This window comes from Merops nubicus, unplaced genomic scaffold (assembly GCF_000691845.1).
Source record: "Merops nubicus isolate BGI_N331 unplaced genomic scaffold, ASM69184v1 scaffold24272, whole genome shotgun sequence".
NCBI classification, from domain to species: Eukaryota; Metazoa; Chordata; class Aves; order Coraciiformes; family Meropidae; genus Merops; species Merops nubicus.
In genome coordinates, this window is record NW_008593224.1 from 7,110 (window position 1) to 17,668 (window position 10,559).

The 10,559-nt window shown below is 54.8% G+C and overlaps 1 protein-coding gene across 1 annotated transcript in view; it reads left to right on the forward strand.

The window, feature by feature from the left end:
• PIDD1 (p53-induced death domain protein 1) overlaps positions 1-6,115 on the forward strand; it is a gene marked incomplete at its 5' end in the record, with an annotated part of 12,184 nt that extends 6,069 nt beyond the window's left edge. The window contains 7 exons of the mRNA XM_008935399.1: positions 840-975; positions 1,191-1,341; positions 1,984-2,107; positions 3,208-3,326; positions 3,739-3,846; positions 4,700-4,905; positions 5,878-6,115. Of these exons, the coding sequence (XP_008933647.1) occupies positions 840-975; positions 1,191-1,341; positions 1,984-2,107; positions 3,208-3,326; positions 3,739-3,846; positions 4,700-4,905; positions 5,878-6,115 (1,082 nt within the window). The remainder of the gene's footprint in view (positions 1-839; positions 976-1,190; positions 1,342-1,983; positions 2,108-3,207; positions 3,327-3,738; positions 3,847-4,699; positions 4,906-5,877) is intronic.
• Between the last annotated feature and the right edge of the window lie 4,444 nt (positions 6,116-10,559).

Sequence of the window (10,559 nt, forward strand, 5' to 3'; positions counted from 1 at the left end):
GGCGAGACAAGGGCAACGAAGCTGCTGGGGAAGGGTCTAGAGCCCAAGTGTGGGGAGGAGCAGCTGAGGGAGCTGGGGGTGCTGAGCCTGGAGCAAAGGAGGCTCAGGGGAGACCTTGCTTAGGTTAGATATTGGGAAAAATGTTTTCCCTGAAAGGGTTGCCCAGGGCTGTCCCAGGCTGCCCAGGGCAGGGGTGGAGTCCCCATCCCTGGAGGGGTTTCCAAGCCGTGGAGATGTGGTGTGAGGGACATGGGTTAGCAGTGGACTTGGTAGAATTAGGTTAATGGTGGGACCTGATGATCTTAGAGTTCTTTTCCAACCAAAACACTTCTATGATTGTACAGTTTCTGGCTTTCTTGTGAAGAAAGTGTGTGTGGGTGTGGCTTGGCCCTCACTGTATCACTGCCTGGTATTTGTGTGTCTGAAGGGCATCAGGATTGAGAAATGTGTGGGATGTATGTTTAGAAAGAGATACAACTTAATTAATAACCATAGATGTCCCTGCTTACTGCAGGGGTATTGGACTAGATGACTTTTAAAGGTCCCTTCCAACCTAAAACATTCTGTGATTCCATAATATTGGTGATGGGAATAGTCCATTGAATCTCTGGGTGGAAATCAGCCCAGCTTCAGTCTGCATATCTTGAGAGCACTGGGGCAGGCTCACCCTTTTATTGCTGCTCTTTGATCAAAGTTCATTCCTGCATGCTGAAGAGAAGGCCAGGAGTCTTCACTTGGTGCTTTTAAAAAGTCAGTCACCCAGAGCCAGGCTGGGTTTGTAGAGCCCTGAGCAAAGGCTGCTGCTGCACGTCACATCTCCTGTTTGCTGTTGTCTGTAGGACTGAACCTGGATCGGTCAAGGCTGCACCTCCTCCATGGAGACCTGGAGGGCCAGACCTGGGATGACATTACCAGTCAGGTGGTGCTGAGATTCACCCATCTGTATGCAGTGTTTGAAGTCACCCACTTCTCCTGGTAAGTGCAGGACTAGATAAGCTGTTCCTCAGTCTGGCTCGTCCCACACAGTGACCAGGGGTCACACCATTAACCCTGCCTGTTCCCTTTCCCCTTTGTGAGTCAGGCCCAGCCTAGCCTGGCCTCTACCCATCATATTTTACAGTCTTGTGGGTGTGACACTGGCTTCTCTTCCTAGGCAGGATCCCTCCTTTTCCTAACCCCTTGTCTGGCAGGTACTGGCTGTGGTACACCACCAAGACCTACATTGGGGGCATTGCCAGGAAGGTCTACGAGCGGCTGCGCATGTACCAGGTGAACTTCATTGCTCTGCAGAGGAGGAAGGACCCCGAGCAAGTCCTGCTGCAGTGTGTCCCCAAGCACAAGGTCTGGTCTGGGTTGCATTGCCTGGCTCCTGAGCTTGGTGGGCCTCATCTTCTAGGTCCAAAGGGCAGCAGTGCACCACGGGGTCCTCTTCACTGCCCCCAGGTCATGGCTGGGCTGTGCTGTCACCACACTGGTGGGGTGTGATACGGGCACACGGGGAGCTGGGGGAAGAAGGGGAACTCCTCCTGTGCAGTGGTGGATGCCAAGCAGTGATGTCCTCCCCTGAGAACCTTGAGGACTGGGCTGCTGAGTTCAGCTGAGCCACAGGAACTGACCATGTGTGGGCTGTTAGTGGCCAGCAAACATGAGGCAAAACATGTTGGCTTAAAACTTCAGTCAGGGGGAGATTCCAGGCCAGGTTCGAGGAGGCTCTGGGCAACCTGCTCTAGCTGGGGGTGTCCCTGCTCCCTGCAGGGGGGTTGGACTGGGTGACCTTGAAAGGTCCCTTCCCACCCAAACCAGCCTGGGACTCTGTGATTGTGGCTGGGATAGGAGGGGGGGCATGTCTGTTCATTTGTTTACATCCTTCCCATGTAAGATGGATGTCCCCCTGTTGAAGGTGAGAGGAACATCACGGGTGTAGGGCCAGGGGCCAGATGTGCTTCAGACCAAGCACAGGTCCTGTGTTGTTTTCCTGGTCAGGTGGACCCAGTGCTGAAGAAGCTGCAGGACCGCTACCGAGGCCCGGAGCCCTCCGACATGGTGGAGATGTTTGAGGGAGAGCAGTTCTTTGCAGCTTTTGAGAGGGGCATCAGCATCGACACGGGTATGGTCACACTGGGCTCCCTGCTGTCCTCCCTCTCCTGCTTCTCCAGGCACCGTTCTGCCAGGGGCTGTGCTCCTCCACAGCACTCCTCTCTGTCTGCAGCTCACCCACTACTCACAGCAGCCAGGCTTGGACTGAGAGCCTGTCACATTCTCTGGTCACCCAACTTTTGTGTCCACTTTTCTCTACGAAAATGCTGTTTGGAGGCTTTAACTTCCTCTCCTGCTCTCGTAGCCTGCAGAGGGCAATAGCGGAGTGTGTTTGGTTTGTGACTGCTCTGCTCCAGCTGTGCCCTTCCCCTGGCATCTCTGACACCACGGTGTGGCCCATGGTGGTCTGCTTAACCCTGCCTAGTTCTGAGAGGACACATATAAAGAGTTTTTCTTTTTTGAGAAACTATTTCTGAAATAATCCAGAGTGAAGAGTTCCCCCTAACAGAGCCATTCAGAGAGAAGGCAAGAGGGAGCAGGACCAAAACTCAAGGTGATGTTTGCTCCCCCAGAACATCTGCTAGAGCTGCAAATGGAGCAAAACCTGGACACAGGGCTCAGTTTCATGGGTGCAAATTAGGCACAAGTCTCTGAAGAATAATAAAGTGCACTGGTCTTTCAGTGGAACGAGTCTGTCCTTCTGTCCTCATTTAGGCTGGACTCTAAGTGGCTGGATTATATTTTTCCCTCTTAGCTCTGTTCCTATTTCTGCACCCACTGCAGAAATGAAGAAGAGACAGGTGACCACTAGCTTAGTGCACCACAGGACACTGTTGCAGCTGATTCTACCTTCTGAGGGGTAGAATGGGCCAAGGGTGGGAGGGCAGTGCCAAGGATGGACTTGACTCCATCTGAATGTCTTGCCCTGCCTTGCCTTCCACTCTTGAACTTGATCTCCACCTCGTGGCTGTTCTCCTTTTCCACCTGCAGGACCTGTTTTCTCCACAGCTCTCCCACATCACCTTGCAAGGAAGGGGGGGCTGCAGTTCTTTCAGGCATGAGGAGGAGGAGCTGGTAGCCTGGAGGCTGCTGGTGGGTGGTGGGCAGTGGGGCAGGCCTGGGAGGCTGCCCCTGCCCTGCAGGATTGAGTGTTTGCTGCACCCTGCACAGATCGCCCCGACTGCGTGGATGGACGGCTCGCCTTTATCTTTTACTCCCACTTGAAGAACATGAAGGAAATCTATGTGACCTCCCTTGTAGACAGGAAAGGCCAAGCTGTAAAAGGCCAGGTGAGCAACCTCTTACCCTGACTTTTCCTCATTCATCATCATCACTGTTTTTACAGTGCTCCTCATAATCATCTCCCAGCACCAGGCATGACTCTTCCCACCACCACCCCCCTGGCCTTTGAATTTCCCTGACTAAACCCTGAGCAAACAAGAGGAGCACTCTGGGAGGATCACTCATGGCTCAGCTCTCTGACTTACTTTCCTACCATTAACTCCTGAGGTGTTGGACTGAGTCTTTGTGACAGAACCTCAGCACTCCTCCCAGTTGCACTTTGTTGGGAGGCCCTGTTTACAGGCTGAGGATGGGTGAGGAACGGTGACTTCATTCCGTGCCAGGCAGGCAGGACATGGAGCCAGCAGGCCTGGCCACTGCTTTGAATCCAAGCCTCACTGCTGCTCTCTGTTTGCAAAGGTCTCCTTCTACCGAGGGGCAGTTCCTGAGAGTGTCCCCGAGGATGCCAGCAGGAGGAGGAAGGGACCAGACTCCCTCTGGCTCGCTACTCTGCCCATCAAACTGCCCGTGAGTTGTTTGTCTCCTACAGAAAAACTTCTCTGGGTGGGGTAAGGGCACAGCCTTCCTGCTCAGCTCATTTGACTGCAGGAGGGGGCTCAGCCTTGCCGTGCTGGAGGTTCCTCATCCCCGTGGGCTCTCCTGAAAGGAGAACCTTGAAGAGCTGGGAGTGTTCTCCAGCTCTCCTGCTCAGCTTGCCTGTCAAGCACAGGCTTGTTGGATGGGTGGTCAGAGAGGGTGGAGCTGTTGAACGAGTGAGGGATGCAGAACAGGAGGGAACTCACTGTAATTAAGGGAAGTGTCTGTTTTGTTCATAAATTTCTTAGTCACACAGCAGGAAAAAAGAAAGGTCTAGGATGAGGTAGGCAGGCTGGATTTGAATACAGGTGTTGAGTATTCTGGTATGTATGGTATGTGAGAAATGCAACTCTGGCTTATGGAATTGAGTTTTGAGAAGCTTCAAACAACAAAAACCTTTGCTGGCTGAACACGTCCCTTCAGAGCACGTGCCATGATCTCACTTCCCTGTCTGCCATGTGCAGCCTCGACTGCAAATCCAGAGTGAGTGCTCTTACCACTGAGGCAATGTGCTCTGGGGATGTGGTTCATTGAAATATGCTCTGCAAAGACAAGAAGGGGAGTTTCCAGTGTGAGCTATGACTGAACACCATGATTTGATAGTTTTCAGAGGCACTGAGCAGTGCTGGTCATTGCTGGTGCGAGTGCTGCTTGTGTCCTACAGCCTGGTGCTCCAGCCCCAAGATCTCCTCCCTCCCCAGCAGGGGATTTCAGTGTGAGACTGACTGGCCAGACGCTGTCCTCTACACCACCAATACTGTTACATGCTTCCTCTCACCCCCAGCGACTGAAACCCCGCTGGGCTGAGAACCCCAGTGCCCTGAACGGCTTCTCCTTCCCTCCCTTGAACCTGGGCAACGCCGAGACGGGCTACCTGACCCAGAGCAACCTGCTGGGCATCGCCAGGCGCCTGGGGCCCGACTGGCAGAGCGTGGGGCTCAGCCTGGGCCTCACCTACCAGCAGATCCAGCGCATCGCGTACAACAACAGGTGAGGAGGGGCCTGTGCTGGGCAGGGGGGCACTGCCCTGGGGACAGGGAACCACAGACTGGGTTGGCTTGGGAGGGACCTGAAAGATCATCTGGTTCCAACCCAGACACCTCCCACCGGAGCAGGGTGCTCAAATCCCATCCAACCTGGTCTGTTCTGATGGAGCATCCACAACTTCCCTGGGCAACTTGTTCCACTGTCTCACCACCCTCAGAGTGAGGAATCTCCTAAATTCTAGACTAAATTTACCCCCTTCCAGTGTGAAACCATTCTATCTCTCTGTCTGTCTATCTACCTACCTACCTGCAGTGTAATAGCAGAAACTAATGCCTGGCGGATGGAAAGTTTTCCCACTGGAATTGTTTCACTGGATAAAAGATGAGTTGATTGATGGCTCTTCTCAAAACATGACTTTTTTTATGGAAAACTGAGTATTTTCTCTTGCTGTTACAAAGCAAAGCTTTACGTCTGAAAAGCAAAATTGGGAAATAACAAACCCCGTGAGCTTTGTAGCTGAGATGAGTTGCATTCCTGTTTTGTTCTGTGATCTGGGTTCCTGGCCAGTCTCCATGGCTGACAATGAGCAGTGGTCTCTGGCATTAATTCTGAATATCATCCTATTCAGAGAGAGCTTCTGGTACATCATGGGACACGCAGCCTGACCCAAAAGCCAGAGCAGTATGGGAGAATGAGAACTGTTATGACCAAACCACTGTTCCTCTGGGGAATTTACAGTCAGAAGCAGAATGCTTTAATTTGATATTTCCATTAGGAATAAAAATTCTGGAGGGATTTTAGTGGAGAAGCTGCAGCCCCTGTATTGTGGGTGGGGAAGAGGCAGGACCACCAAGTGCTTTGTGTGGCTGGGGTGTGTCCCTGGGGCTCCAGCCACGGGCTAGGACTCGGGTGAGGCCTCTTTGGGCTGCCAACCAAGGGTGTGCTGGTTACTTCTGTGCTTTGCCCGTTCTGCAGAGAGGACCTGGACAAGCAGGTGCAGGACATGCTTTTCTCCTGGGCTGTGCAGCACTCGGAGGATCCTGGCTGTGTGAGCAGGCTGCTGGCAGCCGTGAGGGAGAGCGGCCGGCAGGACATTGCTGAGGAGATGGAGGCCACCCTGGAGCTGGGCAGGCACAAGTACCACCAGTCCCTGCGCAGGGTGGGCCTGGAGCAGGGGAGCAGCACCCAGGACTCGGCCACAGCCATGGGGTAGCACCCCCAGGAGGAGCTGGGGTGGACAGAGTCCCTCTGGGTGCCCGGGGCTGCTCCCACCTCAGGGGCCGGTGTCTTCCCAGGAGCTGCACGTTGATTGTCCTGTGAGCAGACTCTGGAGCTCTCCTGGCACATGCTCAGGTGCCACCTCTGCCCATCCCAGGTGGCCTGGAGGGCCTTTGTGTGCCTTCTCTGCACCTCTGCTTCTGGACCTTTAGACACCAGGAGTGTGGACAGATTCAGAGACTGAAGTGTCCGTCCGTGGACTAGTGACTGAAGTAGCATTTAGTGAGTTAACACATGTATTTATTTATAACTTATTCCTGAAAATGTGTCCTGCTGGAAACCCTGGGGGTGAGCACGTGGGTCTGTTTGTGCCCCAGTGCTCCATGGGCAGGGGAGGTGCAGTCCTGTTCCAAAAGCCTGTGGCATGGTGGGGACTGTTCAGCTGCTGCTCTTGGGGATTTGTTTTGCTCACCTGAAAACGTGACCTGGATTCCCCACAAAAATGTTTTCTGTCAAATCTCCTTCAGATCCCTCGAGCCCAAAACAAACCCCAAGTATTCATGGGGAAAAGAAGCTAATTTCTAGCAAAATGGCTCTTAGGTTTTGGTTTTGCTCCAAAAGCTATATTTGAACAAATAAAATGTCACATTCTCCCTGGGCTGCTGCACCTGCCAGGCTTTTCAGATGAGACTTTGACCAAGCTCCAGTTTTGTTTTACAAATTAAGTACAAATCTATAAACCTGCTGCTGCTGTGGGAGAGACTCTAAGTGGAAGTGAAGTTTCCCTTGCAGTTTCGAGGGGACATTCCTCACAGCCTCCTGGTGGAACTCGCTGGTGTAGTAGTGCAGGTGTGTGACCCCTGAGAAGGTTGGTGGCAAGTGTGGTGACTTAAATTTGCATTTCAAAACCTGCTCTGAGCAGCGGTGAAACAGGAGCCGCGGTGGGACTGGGGGAGCTGTGCTGAGCTAAGCTCCGGGGTTTGCAGCCCCCACACCTTGCAGAAGGCTGGAGCTGTTTGTTGCTTGTCAGCTGCTCAGTCACTGGCTGCTGGGGTGTCCTTCTCTTCCTGTTCCCCAGCTCATAACGAGCCCCAACTAATGAGCCACTAACGACAGTGGGAGATTTCATGCAAGCTTTTTGACAGACTGCCATCTGCATGAATTCAGCTCTTTCAAGGCAGGTTTGGATTCAGCATAACTCTCTAAGTATTTAAAGGGCTGTTCTCAGTCCAAAAAACCAAAGCCTGTGTACAAAGCCCAGGCTGCAACACCCAAAGTCAATGTGTAGCTACAGGTTGGAGAAACCCTGGTGCTGAGTGTCAGACCTGCCACCAGTACAGCTGAAAGAGAGGCACAAAATGGTTCTGCTTTCTTCTTTGCCTTTGTTTAAAGCCATTCTGACATCTCAGACCACGGAGTGATTCGTGTCCAGCCTGGCCAAGGACCTGCAGACTGGAGCTGTTGCCTTGGGCCAAGGGACTTCCTCAGGTCTGATTCCTTAGGCTGTGGTGCCCCTCCAGTCTCGTGTTGGGCTCAGGTCAGCAGTGCTCTTTTAAACAGAAGTTTTCTCTGTGATGTGTGTTCTTGGCTGTGCTTTGGTCTGTACCAAGGAGGTACATGTTCTTTCCTCCAGCTTTGGAGAGGTGCATTTGGGCATATTGCTCTCACTAGGAATAAAACAAGCACTTGAATGTTTCTCAGCGTGGTGTGCTGATGCTTCTGCTCCTTGAGGTGTCAGACAGAGCCAGGTCCCTTGAAACCTGTGGGCAGAAGGACACAGAAGTGGGAGCAGAGCTCCGGGCCAGGGCTGAGTTAACGGTGTCCCTGTGGCTCGGCCGTGCCAGGGCTGAGCCAGGAACCACAACACTCAGCAGTGGCCCAGGGGGAGCACCAGGGGGGGGACAGAGGGGACACAGTGCAGGCCTGGCCTGGGCAGCCTGGCCTCGAGGTTCATCCAGGCACCAGCAGAGCTACAGCTCCTCCAGAGAACAGTCCCTGCATGTGCTGGCTTGGGAGGCACCTCTGAAGGTCATCCAGTCCAACCCCCTGCAGGGAGCAGGGACATCCCCAGCTAGAGCAGGGTGCTCAGAGCCCCATCATGACCTGGAATGTCCCCAGGGATGGGGCCTCTGCCAGTGAGAGGTGACAGGGTAACCTGTTCCAGCCATCAGCCACACTCAAAGTAAAGAACTTCCTAATGTCTAACCTAAATCTGCCCTTTCCTAGCTTAAAGCCCTTACCCCTCGGCCTGTCGCGACAAACCCTTGAGAGCGGATCTCTTCCCAGCCGTGTTCCACCCCCTGGGGCCGCCTGACGCCCGGGAGCCGGTGGTTGCCGTCCAGCGTTTCTCGGCTAGGTGGCACCAGCTGCAACAGCGCGCCGCAGGGAGGAGATCCCGGTTCGAACGCTGACTCACTGCTGCCAGCCGTGTGAGGCCAAAAGGTAACTGTTGTTTGCAGAAAGTAATTGGTTAAACTGGTGGAAAAAAAGTCCTCTGAAAAGCAAACAAATATGGGAAGCTGAATACATCCCCCTGTGGAAGGAGGGTGACTGTGCTCAGGCAGGAGATGAACAGAACAACAGCAGTATGAGAAGCAGGCAGAGGGGCACACCAGCCAGCCTGGCTGAGGTCTCCCCTGCAGGGCTCAGAGGTGGCTGTGGCCCGGGCCCCTTCCAGAGCCACGGGGCCGAGCTTGGCTCCCGGGCTGGGACTTTCAGTGGTGACCCACAACAAACCCCAGGCAGGGATGGGATCTCCACCCTGGACACGGTAGGCTTGGAAATATCCACCCTGCCTCCTTTTCACTGTGTCTCAGCAAGGAGCTGCTGCCAGGGGTCTCTGGGCATCTCCTGGCTGGGCACACACAGCCCCGTGGGCTGGGTCACCAGGTGGAGCCACACCTCAGGGCAGGCCCCGTGTGGCCATCGGATGGTCAAGGGAGGGTCAGGAAGGTAAATCCTGGTATCTGTAATAAAAACACAAGGAGCCTGAGAGACGTTTTGAGCTTTTTACTTTCCTAAGACAGAAAACCTTTTGTCCTGACAAAAAAGAGGTAGCGGGGTGCTGCAGGCCCAGCCATGGGACGGCTCCAAGGCAGCAGCAACAGCTCAGGGCTCTGGGTATGAGCAGGAGGGGGCAACACACAGTGACCTGAGTGAGCCCAGATGTGTCCCAGCCACGCCAGCTCTGCCAGGTCTCTGCCACGGGCCAGACCTGCTCTTCTGGAGGTGTTCAGCATGGCTGGGTTTAGAAACAGCACATCTGCATGCCCAGGAGAGAGTGCAGCCCCTGCAGGGGGTGGCTGCAGCCCCAGGGGAGATGCCAGCTCTCCCCACGGGGTGAAGGAAGGACCTGGCTGATGAACCCGGGCAGGTAACGCTTCCAGTGACACTCTGTTGGGTGATGAGGGGAAGCTCTGTATTGCTGCTGTGAGAAGCAGGACAGGAGAGCTGTCTGGTGGAGGTGGTGATGGGGTAGCTGGGGGAGGACACAGGCTCAGCTGTGAATCTTCACCTCGCTGCTTCAGCTCAGTCCTTGGAGGATTTCACTCCCTCTGGAAGCAGCAGTGGCTCAGGACAAATGTTTTTGGTTTTCTTCCCTCCAGCTTGGAGGAAAAGGAAATCCGTGTGACTCTTGGATTCTCCCCAAGGCCAGCCCTGAGAACAAGCACAGATTGTGATGCTGGTTTTAGCTGCAGGTTACTGGGCCTGGCACATCCCTCCTGTGCTGCAGGAGCACCAGGCTGAGTGACAATCCTGGCCAGGCTTCCATCCCCCTGCAGCTAGAGGAGCAAGCAGACACAGTGCCACCCCTCAGCGAGCCCTGGCAACATGGTTTGGCCACAGCCTGGGCAAGGAAAAGCAAATCCTGCTGCTGAAACGGGCTCTTTTGTGACCACTGCGGCTCATCACTGATGGCTGGAGGGCAGAGACAGTCACAAATGGACCCGTCAGCTTTTTGGGGGCCCAAAATAGCAGAGCCCTGCAGGAGCTGGCGCAGCTCTGGGCGAGGTGTGACTGTCCTGTGTCAGGCCCTCTCCCCTTCCCCGGGCAGGACAGCCCAGCCCAGCACAGCAGTGTCCCTCCCTGGCCTGGGGCAAGCAGCCACCTCACCCTGCTGCCCCAGGAGCAGCGAAGCAGCCACAGAAATCCCCTGGGTATTGGGGGGTGCTGAGGGCAGCTGAGCAGATGAGCTGTGGCTGGGGGAGCACTGAAAGCCCTGAGCGAGCGGGAGCGCTCGGTGCTGCACACCCGGGGGGGACAGTGGTGTCCCCGGTGTCCCTGTCCCCCAGTGTCCCTGTGCCCCAGTGTCCCTGTCCCCCAGTGCCCCAGGAATGTCTGGTCGATGGGCCAGGCCAGGGGCACCCTCAGCAAGGCTGCACAGGACACCAGGTGGGTGGCAGCATGGATCTGCTGGAGGGTCAGAGGGTCTACAGAGG